The sequence below is a fragment of the Urtica dioica genome, chromosome 1, assembly GCF_054948205.1.
Source record: "Urtica dioica subsp. dioica isolate 48M chromosome 1, U.dioica_male_clone48M_v1_H2, whole genome shotgun sequence".
NCBI lineage: Eukaryota > Viridiplantae > Streptophyta > Magnoliopsida > Rosales > Urticaceae > Urtica > Urtica dioica.
This window is the reverse complement of record NC_142756.1, coordinates 58,259,451-58,282,320: the sequence shown is the minus strand read 5'-3', so window position 1 is coordinate 58,282,320 and position 22,870 is coordinate 58,259,451. Positions and strand designations below refer to the sequence as shown.

The following is a 22,870-nucleotide window of genomic DNA, read 5'->3' as shown; positions in this document are numbered from 1 at the left end:
AAGCTCTTAGAAAGTTGCAACGCTCGTCTCCCCTCGCAGCACGTCCCTCTTTCTTTCCTCGGCACCTCGAGCAACCACGAAAGTTTCTATCACTAAATCACTCGAGAGAAAAGGAATTAGTGAGTGGGCACTTTTAAACACTACGACTTAAGAACAAGTCTTGAAGTCGCATAGCTAAACTCTAGGTCAAATGAGGACCTAGGTGCCAAAACAAAATCGAAGATAAACTAGAGAGAGAGAGAGAGGAGTTCGACCAAAGTTTGAGAGAGAGAGTCTCTCAAATCTCTTAAACTTGGATTGAATGAATTGTGAAGAAAAGGGGCTCCTATTTATAGGAGAGGTCTCACCTTCTATAAGGTAGTTTCCTCTTCTATAGAATATCACATATTCATGAGCCAATTACCTCTTTTCCCACTTGAGATGCTCGGCCAAGGATGCCTTCTAGAAGGCTTGGATTTGTTTCCATTTTTGTTCCTTGCCTTGCCTTGTCTCTCTCTTGGCCGATTACCCTAAAGCATCATCATGCAAATTTGTTTCCTCTTTTTCTTTTGGCAAGTATCTTGATACATTTATTCACAAAATAATCTCTCCTATTTCTCTATAGGGTAGGCGCCCAAACTCATTCTAGAAGGAGCTTCTAGAAGCTTCTTCATTTGTTCATGACAACAAGAGAAAGGCTCATTAAGAATTTTCAATAAAATTCTTATGAAATGAAATTAACTCACAAGGCCCAATTATTTCAATATGGCCGAGTGACATTAAGTCATCAAATGAACTTGTCAAAATTTATTGACATCCATTTCATCCTATGTCTCAAAAGACAAAATTACCCTTTTGACAATTTTCGTTCTTGTTTTGACTTAGCTTCCAGTTTAACTATTCCTACTCGATGTGATTCGTGACAGTGACCTCATGGACCCAAATGAACAAAGCTTGAGCTAAACACTTGGACTCAAAAGTTCACAAACCTTTTCCAAGTTTAGCTTAATGCCAACTGACTCCACTAAAGAGTTGACACTGAAAATCTCTCGGTTCAAATGAATTTATTTTGTACTCAAGAATTCAACCTAATTATGATGAGCGGATCCACTGAATATTATCTATGTTTACCCTTCATGAATGTCATCAGCTAGTCGGGATTTACTAAATTACCATTTTACCCTTCTAGCTGTTATTTCCTCAACTCCTTTGTCGCTTGTGAATAAGTTAGAAACAATGTATTGACGAGGAGCTAACAAGTCACATTGTTTCATCCAAAAGAGTCAGGACTCAATTTGGACACTGGCCAGTTCATTTATTCACACTCCAAGGAACAAAGCATGAGGTGACATACATTGCATTTCAGCAATCTTGTACATGAATTCCATATATATGAGAACTTCACAAAGTTACTCATGACATTCTCACAACTTAGTACTTCACCAATAGGCCCTGTTCGGAATCACATAGTGAGTCCGAACTCTGACTTTCTCAAATGAGAATACTAAGGTGTGAAATGGCATGTCTCATTTCAGGATTAAGGTAAGCATGATGCAATTCATACGTAGTGACTTCGAGACATAAGAGGTTAAATGGTTTGTTCTTATCTTGTCTCTAGAAGTGCACTGGTCAATTCAGTACCTTCGGAAGATACCTAGAAGAACTATAGAGTCTCCAACTCTCAATGCCTCATAACCAGACATCATAGATTCTTCTAACAATCGTACTGAGGTCAATAGTCCTTTGACCCTAAGATTGCGAATATATCGTTTTAAGCAAACTACGAAGAGTTTGTTCATGCAATCTACATTTGTCTCTTCGTTAGTTGTTTAGTTTGTTTATGGACTAAAGACTAAGGTTTTATCATAAAGCTTCAAACAAGGAAGATTGAATGAACGTTTCAACTTTTTATTAATGAATAAGCAATTTCAAGCAAGAGTCTTCATGAGACTTTATTACATCAAATGTAGAATATAAAGATTACAACTCTTCTTGTGGGCACCATTGACAACAAACTCCCACTTGACTCAAAGAAGATGTGTGTAGTCTTTCATGCCTAATCCCTCTCGATTTTGGTCGAAGACCTTGTTAGCTAGGGCCTTGGTGAATGGATCTGCCAGAGATCTACTTCACCTCCACGTCTCCGCGCTGCGCGATCTCTCGAATCAAATGGTATTTCCTCTCAATATGTTTAGAGCGCTTATGGCTTCGATGTTCCTTTGAGTTAGCGACAGCCCCACTATTATCACAATAAAGGGTCATGGGCTCGTCGACGTTTGGAACAACTTCCATATACTTAAGGAATTTTCTAAGCCATACAGCCTCTTTGGATGCTTCACAAGCAGCCACATATTCTGCTTCAATTGTGGAGTCAGCAATGCAAGATTGCTTAATACTTCTCCACACGACAGCTCCACCATTAAGGATGAACACAGATCCCGAAGTGGATTTCCTGGAATCCTTATCCGCTTGAAAATCGGAGTCGGTATATCCCGTCATAGTCAGGTCAGTACATGAGTATGTAAGCATCAAGTTCCTAGTTCTCCGAAGATACTTAAGAACATGCTTAACAACAATCCAGTGCTCGGGTCCAGGGTTGGATTGGAAACGGCTAACTACGCCAACGGCGAAACATATATCAGGTCTAGTGCAAAGCATAGCATACATGAGGCTTCCTACGGCAGAGGCGTAAAGAATCTTCCTCATGTCTTCAATCTCTTGTGCAGGCTTGGGAGACTGGTCCTTAGAGAGTGAAACTCCATGCCTAAAGGGTGTTTGACCCTTCTTGGAGTCTTGCATCGAGAAGCGATCCATCACCTTATCAATATAAGATGCTTGAGAGAGCGACATGGTCCGGTTTTTCCTATCTCGAAAGATTTGGATTCCCAGAATGTACGCGGCTTCTCCTAGATCCTTCATATCGAATTGTTTTGCTAGCCAGACCTTAACCTCAGATAACTTACCCACGTCATTACCAATGAGTAGTATATCATCGACATATAGTACCAGAAACACAACTTTGCCTTCGTGTATTAACTTGTAAACACAAGGCTCATCTATTGACTGTTCAAAGCCGAAGCTTTTCACAGTTTCATCGAATTTGATATTCCATGACCTAGATGCTTGCTTTAATCCATAAATAGACTTAAGCAACTCACAAACCTTGGTCTCTTGACCTTCTTCTATGAAACCGTCTGGTTGAGCCATGTAAATGCGCTCGTCAAGATTGCCATTCAGAAAGGCTGTCTTGACATCCATTTGCCAGATCTCATAGTCGAGAGCTGCAGCTATGGATAGGAGTATGCGGATGGATTTAAGCATCGCGACTGGCGAGAAGGTTTCTTCATAGTCAATCCCTTCTTGTTGGGTATAACCCTTCGCCACAAGTCGTGCTTTGAACGTCTCGACGTTCCCATCAGGACCCCTTTTCTTCTTGTATATCCACTTACACCCTACGGGTTTAATCCCTTCAGGAAGGTCTACAAGTTTCCAGACTTTGTTGATATACATCGAGTGCATTTCAACTTTCATGGCGTCAAGCCAAAGGTTTGATTCAGAACAAGCCATCGCTTGGCTATAGGAAACAGGATCATCCATGTCAGAGACGGCTACAAGAGAGTCTCCATAAGACATGTACCTGTCAGGCTTTTGAGTAGCCCTCCCACTACGTCTAAGTACTACTTGACGAGATTCTGATGAGTTAGGTTGTGTTTCAGTTGGGGTAAGAACAGTTCTAACAGATGAGGTAGAAGCTTCCTCACCCAACTTTTCTTCAAGCACAATTTTGCTTCTAGGTTTTGCATCCTTCATAAAGTCCTCCTCAAGGAAACGAGCATTCGTGCTAACGAAAGTCTTATCGTCCTCGGGACTATAGAAGATGAAACCCTTGGTTTCCTTTGGATATCCCACAAACAAGCACAATTCTGACCTACTAGCCAACTTGCTAGTCTTTTGCCTTAGCACGTGTGCAGGACAACCCCAAATTTGGATGTGGCCCAAACTTACTTAACGGCCAGTCCATTGTTCATAGGGAGTACCAGGAACCGTCTTTGACGGAACTTGGTTCAGAATATAAGCGGCTATTTCGAGGGCATATTCCCAAAAGGAAGGAGGGAGTGATGAGTAACTCATCATTGATCTAACCATCTCCATAAGAGTTCGGTTTCTTCTCTCTGACACTCCGTTTTGTTGAGGTGTGCCAGGTGCGGTAAGATGATAAGCGATACCTTCTTCTTTAAGAAAGTCATCGAACTCTCCAGACATATACTCACCACCTCGATCAGATCGAAGGGTTTTGATCACTTTGCCAGTTTGATTTTCCACTAAAGCCCTAAAGACCTTAAATACGTTAAAGGTCTCGGATTTGTGTTTGAGCAAATAGACAAACCCATATCGTGAGTAATCATCGGTGAAGGTAACGAAGTATTCGTATCCCCCACGTGCCTGTTGGCTGAGCGGACCACATACATCAGAATGTATTAGTTCCAGCAACTCAGTGGCTCTTCGACCCTTATCAGAGAAAGGTCGCTTAGTCATTTTTCCTTCTATGCAGGATTCACAAGTAGGTAGTGAACCTATTGCAGAGGCTTGGAGTGGACCATCCCTCACAAGTCTCTTAATCCTATCTAGACTGATATGACCAAGTCTTAAGTGCCATAGGTGTGTTGATTTTGTTAGATCGGAGGATTCAGAAAGTTTGATCCTCTTTGGCTCCCTAATTAGATCATTATCTATTTCGGTGCCTAAAAGAGAAGGTTGAGTGGGATAGATGTAGAAAAGAGCATTCTTCATACATGCATCAGTGACAAAAGAATTATCAGGAAACGAAATACGAATTCCATTCTTAATGAACTTTAAACAATAATCTTGCTCACGAAGACGAGCAACAGATATTAAGTTCTTTCCAAAGGAAGGAACGAAATAAACATTATTCAAGTTTAAAGTACGGTCTTCAAAAGACAGTGTCACGGATCCCACAGCCTTCACAGACACCAGGCTCCCATCACCCCATTTGAAACAGAACTCGCCTTCCTCTAAGCTTTTGGTTTTCTTGAAACCATTCAAGGAACAACAAATATGGTTAGTAGCAGCGGAGTCAAGAATCCACGTTGATACATTATCAGCTACTAAGCATGCTTCAGTAACTAGTACAATACTATGTTCCTTTGCTTTGAGATTGGCAGGACAGTTCTTTTTATCGGCCTTGTGAGGTCTCTTCTTAGTTCCAGAGGCGGAGGCTCTTTGCTCAGTAGCATGTGCCTCTCCTTGATTCCTCTTTCTCTTAGTGAGACCTACAGCAGTGTGAAGTTCCTCCATAAGCTTGGTAACAGTGTACTCTAGCTTGTTTATTGAGTAGTTCATCTTGGAGGTATCAAGAGATGCGGGTAGAGTTTCTAAGATCATATCTATGACATTCTTCCCATCATTCTCAGATCCTAGGATTTCCATCTTATTTAGAAAACTAATGATCAGTATCATAAAGTCTCTAACAGGAGTCCTAGCCTTCATATGACAGTTCATAAACTGTCGGACTGCTTGTTGCCTTGCTTGACGCCTTTGCCCTCCAAACATCTCAAGGAGATTGTAGAGCACGTCAGCGGCAGTCTCGATGTCACGATGTTGCTCTTTCAGCACATTGTTCATAGATGCCAAGATATAGCACCTCACAATCTCATCGGATCGAAGCCAGGCCGCTAAGGCGTCATTGTCCTCTTGAGTTGAATCATCATTCGTCAGAGGGGGACACGGGGTGGTGAGTACCCATTTGTGCTTGTTAACGGTAGGTATTATGTCGAGGTTACGTTTCGAATCTACGTAGTTTTCGTTTTCGAGTTTGATACATTATCAGCTACTAAGCATGCTTCGGTAACTAGTACAATACTATGTTCCTTTGCTTTGAGATAGGCATGACAGTTCTTTTTATCGGCCTTGTAAAGTCTCTTCTTAGTTCCAGAGGCGGAGGCTTTTTGCCCAGTAGAATGTGCCTCTCTTTGATTCCTCTTTCTCTTAGTGAGAGCTACAGCAGTGTGAAGTTCCTCCATAAGCTTGGTAACAGTGTACTCTAGCTTGTTAATGGAGTAGTTCATCTTGGAGGTATCAAGAGATGCGGGGAGAGTTTCTAAGATCACATCTATGACATTCTTCCCATCAATCTCCGATCCTAGAATTTCCATTTTACTCAGATGACTAATGATCAATATCATAAAGTCTCCAACAGGAGTCCTAGCCTTCATGCGACAGTTCATAAATTGTCGGACTGCTTTTTGCCTTGCTTGACGCCTTTGCCCTCCAAACATCTCATGGAGATTGGTGAGCATGTCGGCGGCAGTCTCGATGTCACGATGTTGTTGTTGCAACACATTGTTCATTGATGCTAAGATATAGCACCTCACAATCTCATTGGAGCAGAGCCAGGCCGCCAAGGCGTCCTTGTCCTCTTGAGTCGAATCATCATTCGTCAGAAGAGGACACGGGGTGGTGAGTACCCATTTGTGCTTGGTAACGGTAACTATTATGTCGAGGTTATGTTTCGAATCTACGCAGTTTTTGTTTTCGAGTTTGTTCGAGGAAAGGATGATCGAGGGATGTTTGCGAGACATGTTGCCTATTTAAGTTGAAACAAGTTTATGATTAGTCTTTGGTTTAGGATTTAAGTTTGTTTAAGACTTTATAAAATCCAAAGGTGTTATAAACCAAACGATAATTTACTCCCTCAAGAGAAGGCCGCAAAAAATCTCCATTTATAAGTAAATGACACATCATTAATGCTTAGCCAAGATGTCAATACATCATTTTTTACTAGCCACCTTGTAAATTGGTTTGATCACTCACATCCTTTCGCAGGGCCTCGAGGGAGGATTACTAGGGATTGAGTCTAAGCATGTAACCAACCACTTAGTCCAAGAGATCGACTTTGAAAAACAATCCGCCGAGGGGAGGTCTTGTCTCATTGTCTCACTCTCGGACTTAGCTCATTGAGCAATGATCAGAGCAAAGCGCCCTTGAGTACTCTCATTTAAGAGAGGGCCACGAGGGTGACTCTTAGTCTGGCGACACTTCCACTTTTCATTAGTGTTGGAGATCGTGGGTTACAAAAAACAAGTATAACCCTCCCACTTAGTTTTTGGAGTTGGTTCATCGACTCTTATAAGTTCGGAAATAGATTTCCTAGTTAGAGAGCGACAGAGCGGACAACTAGAAGAGAATCCTAGATCGTCATGTTCAGAGTAGTATTAGTGCATAAAGGCACAAGGTACATACTCGATCTTTTCCTATTTTCTATTTCGGGAAAGTGCATGAGGGAAGTGTGAACTTCAACTCACTCGAACACTTGAAAGTTTGAGATTACACATCTTTTTATTTTTGGGCTTGTCTACAAGGAGACCTCCCACTCAAAGTTTTCAAGAGCATATAGATTTTGAACATATGTGATATAGATATAGTTTTGAAAACATTTTGAAAACTTAATTGATTTGGATGACAAAATATTTTCAAGTTTGAAAGTGAAAACGGTTTTTCAAAATTCAAACTAGTTTTGTAAAAACTCAATTTCAATTAAACTTTCAAAAAACAAAACATTTTAATCTTACACATCATGTTTATAATCATATGAAAAACACTTTTGTTCAAGAAAATTTTCTCATTAGAGTTCTATAACTCATGGTAGTGGGGTTTGAAAATCCGGATTTCTAAAAAACTGGAGTTTCAGCACAGCCGCGCACCTCAGAGTAAAATCGCCATATCTGGCGGCTCCGATGTCCTTTTGAGCCGAAACCGATGGAATTGGACAGAGGACAGAAAGAGCTTTAATTTTATTTAAGAATCATTAAATTTAGATTTCGGAGCAGAGAGTTATGCCATTTTTACTGCGGCTTTTACTCCAGCTCGAAAAAAAAAGAAATAATTAAAGCTTGGTCCTTTTTAGGTGCGAAAAAGAATCGAGTGTAACGGAACGTTTTATGAAGGTTGTTAAAGCTTTTATTTGTGTTTTATTAGCAAGGTAATAACAAGGCATAAAAGAAATAACAACAAGCATAAAACGATTCAAGTAAAAATAAGAAACTAGTAAGACAAGAAAACTAGTCACAAAATTTTACTCGAAATTTCTCAAACCTTTAAAACACGTTTTTCAATATAAAAAATTAAAAACTTTTAGAACTGATTCTAATGTGTTTTAATATCATCCCAAACTCATAGAAAATCAACATGATTTTTAATTTAAAGGCAAGAGCAATAAATTAAAAAAAAAATCTAAGATAACAATTCTAACTTGTCACAAAATTAGTAAACTTTCGAAAACGATTTTCAAGCTCGTATTTTTAAAAAACATGTACATGCTAATCTTTGACCATAGCTCTGATACCATTTGTTGGAATCGATCTAGGGTTTAAAAAAATAATTAACGCTTCGGTAAGCGGCGGAATTTTAAAAATTTTCTTTAACAAGTAAAACCAGTTTTTACTAACCTAGACAAAAGAGCAAGTACACGTAATTAAAAACTATTATGAGCTAAGAAGTTTACTAACCTTTCTTGAAGCTTGATCTTTGAGAAGCTCTTAGAAAGTTGCAACGCTCGTCTCCCCTCGCAGCACGTCCCTCTTTCTTTCCTCGGCACCTCGAGCAACCACGAAAGTTTCTATCACTAAATCACTCGAGAGAAAAGAAATTAGTGAGTGGGCACTTTTAAACACTACGACTTAAGAACAAGTCTTGAAGTCGCAGAGCTAAAATCTAGGTCAAATGAGGACCTAGGTGCCAAAACAAAATCGAAAATAAACTAGAGAGAGAGAGAGGAGTTCGACCAAAGTTCTATAGAGAGAGTCTCTCAAATCTCTTAAACTTGGATTGAATGAATTGTGAAGAAAAGGGGCTCCTATTTATAGGAGAGGTCTCACCTTCTATAAGGTAGTTTCCTCTTCTATAGAATATCACATATTCATGAGCCAATTACCTCTTTTCCCACTTGAGATGCTCGGCCAAGGATGCCTTCTAGAAGGCTTGGATTTGTTTCCATTTTTGTTCCTTGCCATGCCTTGTCTCTCTCTTGGCCGATTACCCTAAAGCATCATCATGCAAATTTGTTTCCTCTTTTTCTTTTGGCAAGTATCTTGATACATTTATGCACAAAATAATCTCTCCTATTTCTCTATAGGGTAGGCGCCCAAACTCATTCTAGAAGGAGCTTCTAGAAGCTTCTTCATTTGTTCATGACAACATGAGAAAGGTCCTTTAAGAATTTTCAATAAAATTCTTATGAAATGAAATTAACTCACAAGGCCCAATTATTTCAATATGGCCGAGTGACATTAAGTCATCAAATGAACTTGTCAAAATTTATTGACATCCATTTCATCCTATGTCTCAAAAGACAAAATTACCCTTTTGACAATTTTCGTTCTTGTTTTGACTTAGCTTCCAGTTTAACTATTCCTACTCGATGTGATTCGTGACAGTGACCTCATGGACCCAAATGAACAAAGCTTGAGCTAAACACTTGGACTCAAAAGTTCACAAACCTTTCCAAGTTTAGCTTAATGCCAACTGACTCCACTAAAGAGTTGACACTGAAAATCTCTCGGTTCAAATGAATTTAATTTCTACTCAAGAATTCAACCTAATTATGATGAGCGGATCCACTGAATATTATCTATGTTTACCCTTCATGAATGTCATCAGCTAGTCGGGATTTACTAAATTACCATTTTACCCTTCTAGCTGTTATTTCCTCAACTCATTTGTCGCTTGTGAATAAGTTAGAAACAATGTATTGACGAGGAGCTAACAAGTCACATTGTTTCATCCAAAAGAGTCAGGACTCAATTTGGACACTGGCCAATTCATTTATTCACACTCCAAGGAACAAAGCATGAGGTGACATACATTGCATTTCAGCAATCTTGTACATGAATTCCATATCTATGAGAACTTCACAAAGTTACTCATGACATTCTCACAACTTAGTATTTCACCAATAGGCCCTGTTCGGAATCACATAGTGAGTCCGAACTCTGACTTTCTCAAATGAGAATACTAAGCTGTGAAATGGCATGTCTCATTTCAGGATTAAGGTAAGCATGATGCAATTCATACGTAGTGACTTCGAGACATAAAAGGTTAAATGGTTTGTTCTTATCTTGTCTCTAGAAGTGCACTGGTCAATTCAGTACCTTCGGAAGATACCTAAAAGAACTATAGAGTCTCCAACTCTCAATGCCTCATAACCAGACATCATAGATTCTTCTAACAATCGTACTGAGGTCAATAGTCCTTTGACCCTAAGATTGCGAATATATCGTTTTAAGCAAACTACGAAGAGCTTGTTCATGCAAATCTACATTTGTCTCTTCGTAAGTTGTTTAGTTTGTTTATGGACTAAAGACTAAGGTTTTATCATAAAGCTTCAAACAAGGAAGATTGAATGAACGTTTCAACTTTTTATTAATGAATAAGCAATTTCAAGCAAGAGTCTTCATGAGACTTTATTACATCAAATGTAGAATATAAAGATTACAACTCTTCTTGTGGGCACCATTGACAACAGACACGTAGAGGCCTTTTTATCGGACTTGCATATATTCCATCCCCTTGAAGTCGTACTCGTCGTCCAGCTTCAATTCCGTAATATTGGCGAAATGCCACTTCGTGAACTCTCAGAGTGTTGGCGATCTCGATCATGAGTTTGTCTGGCGATTGTGGTTGTACCTCAAAGTACCCAGTTCTCAACATAAGATTGCGTATGAGATTTGAAGACCGTGTGATAGTAGGCATAGACAGGTATTGCCCAAAACACGATTTCTTGAACAATGCTAATTGCTCATTCGTCATTTGAACTTGTTCTTTGAACCCTTCCACGTTCCCATAGAAATTGAAATTATATTGACCGATGGACTCATCAGTCACGAACCGCTTCCATTTAAGAACACATAAAAACCACAATCACATCAGTTATCATTTATGTGACATTATATGGTTTAGTGACACCAGTGTAACTATATGAAAAATACTTGATTTAGTGACACTATTGTAACTAATTCAGTGGCATGTAACCATCAAACTTCTTAAAATTTAGTTACAATAGGTTCACTAAATCTTCCAACCATAATATCATTTTAAACAAACAGAATCACTTATTTTGTTGTATGTAACTAAAGCTTCAGATGTTTATAGATTTGGTGAGCGGTTTGTCACAAAAACTTCCAGATGTGTAACCAAAAACCTTCTCAGGTTGGGATTTTTTTAGCGAGGCTGCAGAGCAAACGTTGTAGCATCACCCTCAGAGTTTGATTCTTCACTCTCGGGTATAGGACGTTTTTCAGGTGGTGACTTCGAGGCTAAGCCCTTGCGCTTGGACCCAGGCTTTGTTTGAACCTTCTTCTTCGCAAGTGGCTTGTTGTTCAGCGACGATCTTGTAACTCGGCGTGAAGATTCTGCCATTAGCGATTTAAGGTTTGCATGTTTCGTTTAAGGGCGAGTCTTCGTCATTCCGGTTTAATGGAGACACAAAAAGATGGATTCTGGAGAAATTTAGGGAATGGTGGTCGGAATCGGAAATGGGTAAGAAAACTAGTTTCGGTTGGGAATTTTTTGGGCATCTGGTGGATCCTGAGAAGAAGAAAAAGGAAATGGCTTTTTGTTTAGGTTAATTGCCGGATTTTTCTAGTTTCGTGGAGAATAATAGAAATAAATGGAAATGGTTTTTTGTTTGTGTTAATAGCCGAAATGGGTCTGGTTTCGTGGAGAAGAAGCGAGAAAATTTAAGAAATGGAGAAATAAAAAAAATGAAGTGGAGAAGAGAAGTGACGGTTGAAGGGACTGTGAAAGGGTGGGAACGGTTTTCAATGCATAAATTTAAATGAACAACATAGTTACAAATGGGCATTTATGTAATAGTCTACACCAGGAAAATTGAAGTGGTCTTAGGTCGGTAAATTTTTTTAAAATAGTAGAAATTTGGAAATTTGCCTCAAAACAGTCTTATTTTTTACAATTTCTCTTCAAAATATATGTTGGCTCGTGAAAGGCGAGTGACGAGCCAATAAGAAAACAATAACACATTTCAAATGCTTTTCTTTAGGGCAACCCATTTCCCCACCATTTTGACGTTTATACTCTAATTTTTTTTAATAAATTTTATACTCTATAGTCTATACCATTTGTTTGTTACTCATCATATTAGAATATTTGTAATGTTTCATATACAAGCTATTTCGTTAGAGTTATTGCACGTAAAAAAGTGTGCCGAATAAGATATGATGTTTATAGCAAAAAAAAAGAGTGAAAGATGTTTACTTGTTCTTTTACTTGCGAGCAAGGATTTAAATACAGTTATCGTTACCGTTCCGAGGTTCAGAATTTACTGGTAACCGCTGATATCATAAAGGAATACCGGGGAAAGCAGGAAAAAAAAGAAAACCGGTAACGTTGAACTTACCGTTACCGTTGAGGAATACCGTCAAATACCATATTTATCGAGATGAATCCAGAAAAGAAATATACATAAAATATACAAAGTACGTAAGATAAAATTCATAAAATTAAAAATAGTGTACAATATTTCTATACATTACCAAATTACAAACACAACAAAAACTAAGTTCAATAGTACAAACCAAAATGATAAAGTTCAACACAATTCACCAAATACCATAGTTCAAATTCAACATAAAAGAAATAAAAAGATTACTCTGGATAACGACCGTATGCAGCAGTCATACAGTAATTATACCAACTCATGTAATGAGCATGTGCACGAAAGTACCTGTCCAAGTGATAGTCGTACCCATATTGAGTTGCAGCAACAGACATGGAGTGGAGGGGATAACCTGAAAATGGTCGCACCATGTCGGGAGCTAGAGTTGGTGGTGGATAGTAGTCCTGGTTGTAACTGGAAGATCTGTCATCATACAAGGACTCAGTGCCTTGAGGACCAATTGATACCGATCCGAAGTTGTATGACTAGTCATCAACGTCATTGCTAGACGTAGATGACATGACATCATTCATACATCCGCGCCCGTATCCGAAATAAAAAAAACACAGGGTGATAAAGACAATCGTAATCTTCTTCCGATGGTGCGTATCCAACTTGAACACCTCCGACATCACCATATGAACCTCCAGCACAGGCGTACAATACTTCCTAGCTGGGTCGGGGGTCGACATTCTTGTAGCCTACAAATTAAGTACTGAACTAACAATCATCAACATAATTACCTTTACTAAATTAAATTAGACTAACAATCATGAATCATATTCACAAACTCTAACATATTCCTAGATCTAAAGTTCTAAACTAACATATTCCCGGATCTAAATGAAAATTGAAAATAATTCATAAGAAATTTGGAATAAAACAATAATGATTTTAAATATATGATTTTAACCATAATCATCACAAACTAACAATAAATTCAAAAATTAATTCGGATTAATAAAAAAAAATAGAAAACACGAACACAAACTCAAAATCAACACTAGATTCATGTTCACAACTATCAATTTATACTTAATCTTCAAGAATTATCAAGAAATTTAAAAAAAAAAAAAAAAAAAACTCAAAATCATCAAAATACAAATTCACGTTGGGAAGCTCACCAATACCAGTGCCTTCCGGCGGGATCTGGAGAAGTTTGGCCTTCTGAGCGTCGGGAAGCTGACGGGAAGCTCGGAATGTGGCGAAATTGCAGAAGATTTGCACTGGATCGCGGCGGTTTCCTCGGAATCACCGGAAACTTCCAGTTTTGGTCATTCCAGTGCCAGACTCTTCAAAAAAATGGGAACCGGACTCGTTCCAATCCAGTTTCCCCTTTCAAATGCTTTTCTTTAGGGCAACCCATTTCCCTACCATTTTGACGTTTATACATTAATTTTTTTTTAAATAAAGTTTATACTCTATAGTCTATACCATTTGTTTGTTACTCATCATATTAGAATATTTGTAATGTTTCATATACAAGCTATTTCGTTAGAGTTATTACATGTAAAAAAATGTGTCGAATAAGATATGACGTTTATAGCAAAAAAAAAAAAAAAGTGAAAGATGTTTACTTGTTCTTTTACTTGCGAGAACAAAAATAAAATAAAATTTACATGGCCCAATCATAAAAAAATAACTCGAAAATAAAAATTGGAAAATAAAAATAAAGTATTAAAAGCTAGAAAGTCAAACGTGATACAAGATGAGAGATACTGATCAAATAGTAGGCAGATCGGAAGGTTAAGAAGGAGAGAGAGAGAGAGATGGTTTTGTATTTCGATTTGATTGGAAAGAGATCGGTGAGGCATGGACGCTTTCTCTAACTCCGTACTGCCAAGAACCTCCAAAGGCCGGCGAATGGGATCGGCTCCGGTGGTTGGTTTTCCGATCATGTTCTTCATCAGAGCCTTGGGCCTCGCCGTCGCTGCTCTCGTCTTCACTTGGGCCACCCATTTCAGAGGCGGTTTGGCTCTCATTTCCGACAACAAAGATCTCATCTTCAATGTTCGTCTCTCTCCCTCTCTATGCGTTTAGGTTTTATGGGGGTTTCAGTGAGATCAAGAATGTGTTCTTCGTGACATTAATACCCTAAGATTGTGTATTAATGTAACTCTTGTTATGACCTTCATCGCGTGCCTTCTTTTGGGGGCTATTCGTGATTGGGTACTTCATTATATAGTTTCCTTTTGTTTTTGGAATCTGTTAAACTTCTCTGAGGCCATCAAGGATTAAGAGAAGAAGATAGAATGCGCAAATAGACTACATATGTTCCTTTTCCTTTCTAGTTATGATATGTTTTTTAGCAGTGAAAAACTCACCCTTTGTCGCTTGTTCTTGTAGGTTCACCCCGTTTTGATGGTCATTGGCTTAGTACTCCTAAATGGAGAAGGTAAATTTCTCGCTTCTCCAATGCTCGAACATTCATTTAAACGTAACCATATTCCTACGTTTGTCTTTTCCTTTTTAAATCAAGAATGGAATCGATTCGAAAAGTTATTGTCGGGTTTTGCAGCCATGCTAGCTTACAAGACGGTCTCGGGAACGAAAAGCTTTAAAAAACTAGTCCATCTCGGGCTTCAATTCCTCGCCTGTTGCTTAAGCATCGTCGGCGTTTGGGCTGCCCTGAAATTCCACAACGACAAGGGCATCGACAATTTCTACAGCCTCCACTCTTGGCTAGGCCTAGCTTGTCTCTTTCTCTTCACCCTCCAGGTAATTCCTTTAATCCTCAGATTTTTAAAAAGGTTTTTTTTTTAGTGCAAATAGTCTTCGAAGCACTGTAAGAGTGTCGATTTTGATCTTTGAACTAATGTTTGGAGCAAAATAATCCCCTCAAACTATTGATTATCTAGCATTATAATCATTTTCTAAAGAAAATATGCATGAAATTCAAGACCTAATTATTTTTGGACCTTAAAAACACTAAATAACAGTTTATACATTTAGCTTGAGATTTTGTTTTAATGATACTTTTTAAAATTGTAATCAAATTTTTAAATTTCATGAATAAATAAAAAGAAATTGATAGTCTAGGAACTAATTGCGGTAAAAAAAATTAAAAAAAAAAAAAATTCTTATTGTGAAACTACTGCAGTGGGCGGCCGGGTTTGTGACGTTCTGGTACCCAGGCAGGTCGGCAAACAACAGAGCTTCGTTGCTTCCATGGCACGTGTTCTTGGGTATTTACATATACGCCCTTGCCATTGCCACTGTGACAACCGGCATCTTAGAGAAAGCTACATTTCTGCAGATAAAAGAGGTGATATCTCGCTACTCGGTCGAGGCTATGATGGTAAATACACTTGGGATTTTGGTGGTTGCTTTGGGAGGGCTTGTTATTCTTGCTGTTGTTACCAATTTGAATGATGGTAAGGTTGAGAGTGTTAGAGAAGCAACAGAGTAGGGTTGGTTTTGGGTGTTGCAGAGGATTTCGATATAGAAACTCACATACAACCATTTCACTATACTTATATGGTTCGTTGCTTTCAACTATACTTCTATGCATAAATTGTTTGTTCTTGCTCCACTAGATGTTCATTCAACTATACTTTTGGTTGAATGAGAAATGATAGGAAGATTTTATTGGTGGCATAATCCATGTACTAATACGAAGGTGCGAATATAATTCAATTTTGCTCAGCAAAATACACTCGAACACAATTGATTTTTTTTTGGAATTTTAATCTTTTCAATGAAATCTATAGTCTAAGAAACATAAATAACTTTTCAAAATTATAAATAGAATAAATTTATAAGAATTTAACAAATAAAAAACTTAATAAATTTTAAAAACAATACCTAATTATTTGACTATGATTGTGTATTAGTGTAACTTTTCAAAATGACAATTAAGTAAGTAAATTTGTAAATGTGTTTAATTTGTTTAAATAATGGGGGATCATTGCAAGGGAATAAAAAGGAAGCATTGGGGTTCATTTACAAGGTTTAATATATTTAATAAAGAAACTAATGGTACAAAATCAGTAGTTTGAGGAAATCGCTAATAACCAGCCGATCAACATAAATCATCGCTGAGAATTGTAGGCAATGTTGTTTATAGTGGGACTCACCAATTTTTTGTATTTATTTCAATTTGCTGATGCAGCTTATCAATGATGGATATCAGTACTCTCAATTTGATACTATTTTGCTCATAAAGTTAGTTTATACTTAAAAAGATCAAAATGTCCCAATGAAATAGCTTTGTATTTTGAGAAAACAAATCTTCTAACCACTATAATATCTTGAAAATATGAAATTACTTTTAAAAAAAAGCAACTTCACTGTTAACCAGCATATATATATATATATATATATATATATATATGTATTATATATATTATATATATATATATATATATATGTATTGCACGTGGTAGAGCTCCTTGTGGATGAACCCTATCAGGCCAATACAATCATAAGTAACGTTGTTGGAAAGTGATTGAAAATAAAACTAATACATATCGTACGAGATACGTACATAAAATAAAACACTGGCTAAAATGTATTAACATAAAATACAATTTTTAAAAAAATCATTCAATCTTTGATGGCAATATTATCATCCACTTCTCAGATTAGCATAACCATAATTTAACTTTTTAGCACAAATATATTCATGTGACAATTCATATAATCCATAAAAATTATTGCGACATAAGGACAAATCAGATCTTAATTATTGCCACATAAGGCCTTTAGCTATATCCCTAAAAATTATCAAACGTAAGCTAAATCCAAAATCACATGTTTAAAGTGACCTAGTTAGTTACAAATCTCTTCATATTAACGACAAGGAATTCTAAATGATAAATTAAATTTTTGTTGACTAAAATCCTAAAAATCATACACGGCAATGTGTTAATATTTTTCGTCAAACAAAAAAAAAGTTTTATTCGGCTTGATTTATAAATATAATAGTAAATATCATATGCTCCAATATTATAAAGAAGAAATTGTATATTTGCCCCCTGATTTATGGCCTCACTGACAGAAGATGACTTATGATATAAAGTCGAGGTTATTGGACCTCAATATCACGACCGACAAAATTGATGGGCCTTCCGTGTATTATAAGCCCACTCCGTCATATAAATGGCCACGTGGTAGTCACATGGTACCAGAGGTAAATGAATTTACGAGAATGTCCTTGGACTCAAGTAAATTGCTTTGATTTTCATTTTATTTTCAGTTCTCATTTTTATTGAGAATATAAAAAACCATTAGAAAAAGAGAGAACCCCCAAATCGACTGAGCCCCAAATCGATTGAGCTAGGGTTAGCATCTCCGATTAAAATTCAAATTCAAAACTTCTGCACGTCTAATTTAGGTGTCGTCGGTATGGAGAGAAGCCATAACACGTCTAATCGCAAGAAATCCGACGTCGTTGTTGGCGAAACGTCCACGCGCGAGCCGCCGACGTGTTCGTGCGAATTGAAGACTGTGGAGAGGACGTCAAGGACAGTTCGTAACCCAGCAAGACGTTTTTTTTGGTTGTGCTCTGTATAAGGTTAGTGTTGTTTTTCTTCTTCTTAAATTTGTGTGTTTGGGTAACGTGGATAATTTGCGTGTTTGATTGTGGGGGAATTGTTTGGTTTCTCAGCATAAAAATGACCCAGGTTGCGGATATTTTAGATGGATTGACCCTCCTAGTTGTACCCCATCGACAGATACAATTACAGAAATGATGAACAAAATGAACGAAAATGGGGAATCAGAAGCTGAGAGTCCAACTACCTTCGTTCATACTAGAGAGAATTTGGTCGGATTAGCTAGTGAAGCTTTTCAAATCAAGTTCTTGTTATGTGTAATTGTATTGATTTTGTGTCTGTTGTTATTCAAGTAATATGACAAGTAAAATGTGGTCTGTTTTTTACTAGGTACGTTATGTAAATTACAGTGTAATGATATATGTATGCAAGTATTCTATGGCAGATGTATTTTGAATATGTGTTAATTTAGAAAAAGAGATATATGTATTTTGATATATGTATGCAAGTATCCACTCAGTGTTCTAATTAAATTGAGTGGATTTAATAAGAGTAATATCACATAAAAAAAGAGATAAAATGAAATAACATTTAGAAAAAGACATAACTTGTAATGTCACAAAAAAGTGGATCACAATGTTTCAATGTCACAAAAGAGTGGATTTGAAGCATTTTACAGCTTTTACATACATCAAACTGAAACATCTAGGTAAATTAAGGACGAATTCCAATGTTTCAAAATATGAACCCTTACTTAGCTTTACAAAGTTATTTTACACAGTTCTAAAATGTTCCAAAAGTGGGTTAGGGCTTTACATATTCATACACACAACAAATTACTCGGTGAACAATCTTTTACGCCCGCGTTGAACTTCATTGTTGGTGTTGACCGTCCTGAGATTCCTAAGTCGAGGGCTCATCTGAAATATCCAAAAACAATGAGGAAGAAGAATTTGCCACCAAATACATATTTGACCATATTTTCAATTGAAATGAAATGGTCCTAATTTGCTTACCCTGATGCCAATCCTTTGACTTGGTTGACTGGGTGTTGGTTGTGTCGGCTGAGATGGTAGTGGAGGTCCGTCATCATTGTTTCTTCTGCCTCGACTCCGTGTTGGTTGTGTCGGTTGTGATGGTTGTCCTTCATCATGACTTTGCCGAGTGGTCCGCGCTTGTCTCTATTTTGCATTTAAAGCTTATCAGATATAAATGTCCTTGATAAAGCTTCTTGTGGCCCTTTTTGCTTATCAGATATAAATGTCCATTGGTGGCCATTCACAATGTTCAAGTCATCTTTGAGAAAGTCCAAGAACCAGGCCCAAGAAGATTTGCATTCAGACTCGACAACAGCATACGCGATCGGAAATATGCCGTTGTTTGCATCAATTCCGATGGCCGTCAACAGTTGACCGGTATGATGACCCTTGATGTGGCAGCCATCAAACCCAATAACAGGCCTACAATATTTAAATCCTTCTTTGCAGCCTTTGAAACACACGTACATCCTTTTAAATACCGGTTTATTTCGTTCTCACCATTTTCAGTCTGAAAGTTGACAGTTGAACCGGGATTTGTAGCCACTAACTCTGCCCCGTAGTCCAATAGCTTGGCATATTGTTGTTTGTAGCTCCCTTCAATTTCCATCAGAGCAAGCTTTTTTGCCCTGTACGCTTTATCCCGACTACACTCAACTAAAAAGTCTCTCTGCAGTTGGTTCATCACATCCCTTGCTGACCATGAATCGCAGTCTTTGAATTGTTGCATGTACGTATGTGACATCCATTTTGATGTCGCAAACCTGTTCACATTAACCCGTGGGCATGTATGTTCACTCCTGCACGTCTTGATTTGGAAAAAACCTGTTTTAACCAACAGCAGGTCAGCGACTAACTAACTAACATTCTTCAAATCCAAATCCAAATAGAAAACATTAATATAGCAGCTTATTATATTTAATTACTACTGTTTTATTTGTGACATAAATAATTAATTAATTACTACTGTTTTGATAAATAATTACTACTGTTTTGATAATTAATTAATTACTACTGTTTTATTTGATAATTACTACTGAGAGAAAGCAATAATTACTACTGTTTTGATATATAATTACTACTGTTTTGATAATTAATTAATTACTACTGTTTTATTTGATAATTACTACTGAGAGAAAGCAATTATTACTACTGTTTTGATATATAATTACTACTGTTTTGATAATTAATTAATTACTACTGTTTTATTTGATAATTACTACTGAGAGAAAGCAATAATTCTAAGTAGAAATGCTTATAATTCTTGATTTTTAATTATTATATAGTCTTTGGGCCTTTTAATTATTATATAGTCTTTGGGGAGTTTAAATACAAGGACATTTGTATATTTGGATTATTTATTACTGAAATTGGCCCGTTTCTTTCAACATCGAGTCTTTATATTAGCAGGCCTTGATAATGGGCCTTGGGCAATTGGCCCACTTCAGCCGGACATGTTCTCAAGCATACTATGAACATACCTGTACGCCTCGACAATGAAGCAAAACACGTCCAATTGCAGCTCGGATGCTCGCACTCTGCACGGACTCTGTTGTATTCGTTCTTCTTAAAATAAATGGCTTTCCCACTGCGTATTGAGTACTCCCTTATGGCTTCCTTGAAGAGCTTGCCGGTTTGGAATGTCATACCCAGCTTGAAGACCGGGTTTTTTAATTCAGATTCTTTAAACTCCACGAAGTTGGGGAGTTTCTTTTTCAAAATTCCTCGGGGCACTAGAGCTTTCACCGGGTGGTCTGACCTCCTCTTCAGACGATGAATCTTCAATTCCGATGTACGCATCCATGTCGAAGTCACTGTCCTCTGAGTCATCATCTTCATCACTAACGACGTTCATTCCTTTACCTATGTACGCCAGGCCAAGGTCAACAGCATCATCATCAACTTCTACGTCGTCTTCGCTTGCTTCAAAACCAACATCTTCAACGTCACCCTCGGCATCTTCAACGTCACCCTCAGCATCTTCAAAATCCTCAAAGCCTTCAAATTCTTCAAGTTCATGTGGCTCAGCAGCTTCACGTGGCTCAGCAGCTTCATTGTGATATTGCTCTAGTTGGATCAGCTCCTCCATGTGAATCACATCCACTGCATCAACTTGAACATCAAAGTGGTCGGATTGTACTTGCTGATCGTCCTGCTCCACCATTGCTGGTCCAGTTGGGTGAGAACCAGCGGGGTGATCACAATAGATGTGCACTTCCCATTTCGTTTTGAGAGTCTCTGACAACAGTTCTAAGAGCAACTCATCATTGCATATGCACTCTAGTTTGTCACACAAGGTAGACTTCATGAAGTATAGCGGCCCCGTAGTGTATCGAAGCGTCACCGTCAATAGCTTGTCCAAACAAACCATCGAAATTCTATCTATGTCTACACTCTCGATGCGCTCTACAACTCCACCTTCATAGCTCCAATCACGATCAGCCGTTGCACACAAGAGCGTACCTCCATGGTGGACGTTCAAGACAAAGCAGTTCAATGTTTCAACTGCAAAAAAAAAAAAAATAACGAAAGTCGAACAAAGAGCCGTTATTAGTGCAAAGGGATATCACTGCTTCAAAGAACTACCAAATCTCGTACATGAATAGAAAAACAAAACCACATAAAAGAACAACAACACAAACCCAGCTTCCAATTAAATATAGCCAACCAACCAACCAAGACTAAGCATAAATTTTATTTACCGACACTAAGGACCCACTGTATATTAAAAGGGGAAAAAACATCGCACACACTAAAACCATAAAAAAAAAAAACAAATAAAAAACTTCTTTTCATACCCTAGACCCATTTGACAAAAGCATTGTGGTCCCCAACTATGTTATCGACTTTAAATAACATTTAAAAGACACAAAAATGTTCATACATGTACATTCGTTCTCACTCGGTGGAGACTTCTTCGTCTGAACAGGCGATTTTTGCTTCTGTTTTGGTTTTCGAGCCGGTGATTTCTTAGGCAGTGCGGTCGATTTCTTATTCGCACTTTCTTTCCCTTTCGACTTCGAGCGAGAAGATGCCACAGACCTTCGCGCCGGTGACAACTTCCCAGGAGATTTACCTTTCGCCATTACTGGTTTTTCAGTTATAGGGTTTTACTGTTAAGACTCGATGCAATTTGAGATTTTTACATCCGACTGTTTTTTTTTACTATTTTTTCTTTATTTAATTTACTTTTACACCTCAACTTATTTAATTTAGATGAATAAACAAAACAATTAAGAATCAATTAAATACACTCCCTCATCCGACTAACAAAATAACGATTTTACCCTTATTTACCAGAACACGTGCATTCCACGTGATTATTTAACTGACGATTGGGCCTGTTTTTTGACGGAAGGACCCAACTACTACTTTTTTATATAACAGGAGGTTAACAAATAGTTTTAAAAAGATAGGGGGCATTTTGAAGTGAGGCCTTAAATCAGGGGGCAAATATACAATTTCTTCTATTATAAATAAATAAATGTAATTAAAACTCGGATGGAAATAAAAAAAGGGCAAGTATTTAGAATAATCACGATAACAATTTATAAAAATAATTTGTTTATGCATACATTAAAGATATTAAGATTTCATAGTAACTAAGCCACTTGAAACGTTGAAATTTTATTTTAGCTAACGTTTTGATTTTCTTTAAAAAAATATCCTTCAGACTTATGTGAAAATTATTTTATACCTAATTTATCCCTATAACATAACTAATTATATTTATTTTTTAAATAAAAAAAGTTCCTAATTAATAGGATATTTACAACTGAATCAAATTTGAATTGATTTATTTTCCTAACCAGCGTACCTCTCTCTCTATCTCTCTCTCTCTCTCTCCTAACCGTATGGAAAATAAAAATCTCTCTCTCTCTCTCTCTCTC

At 37.4% G+C, this 22,870-nt stretch overlaps 2 protein-coding genes across 2 annotated transcripts; one reads left to right on the top strand and one right to left on the bottom strand.

Annotated features, from left to right (window-relative positions):
* The first annotated feature begins 14,130 nt into the window (after positions 1-14,130).
* CYB-1 (cytochrome B561-1) lies at positions 14,131-15,978 on the top strand. The gene is made up of 4 exons (XM_089616296.1): positions 14,131-14,458; positions 14,795-14,843; positions 14,967-15,166; positions 15,549-15,978. The coding sequence occupies exons 1-4, from the start codon at positions 14,261-14,263 to the stop codon at positions 15,855-15,857; spliced, it is 756 nt and encodes a 251-aa protein (XP_089472422.1). The 5' UTR covers positions 14,131-14,260; the 3' UTR covers positions 15,858-15,978.
* A 3,157-nt stretch (positions 15,979-19,135) lies between these two features.
* LOC149408221 (uncharacterized) lies at positions 19,136-20,627 on the bottom strand. The gene is made up of 3 exons (XM_089624488.1): positions 20,462-20,627; positions 19,463-19,805; positions 19,136-19,403 (listed from the first exon to the last, which is right to left on the bottom strand). The coding sequence occupies exons 1-3, from the start codon at positions 20,625-20,627 to the stop codon at positions 19,136-19,138; spliced, it is 777 nt and encodes a 258-aa protein (XP_089480614.1).
* Positions 20,628-22,870: the final 2,243 nt, after the last annotated feature.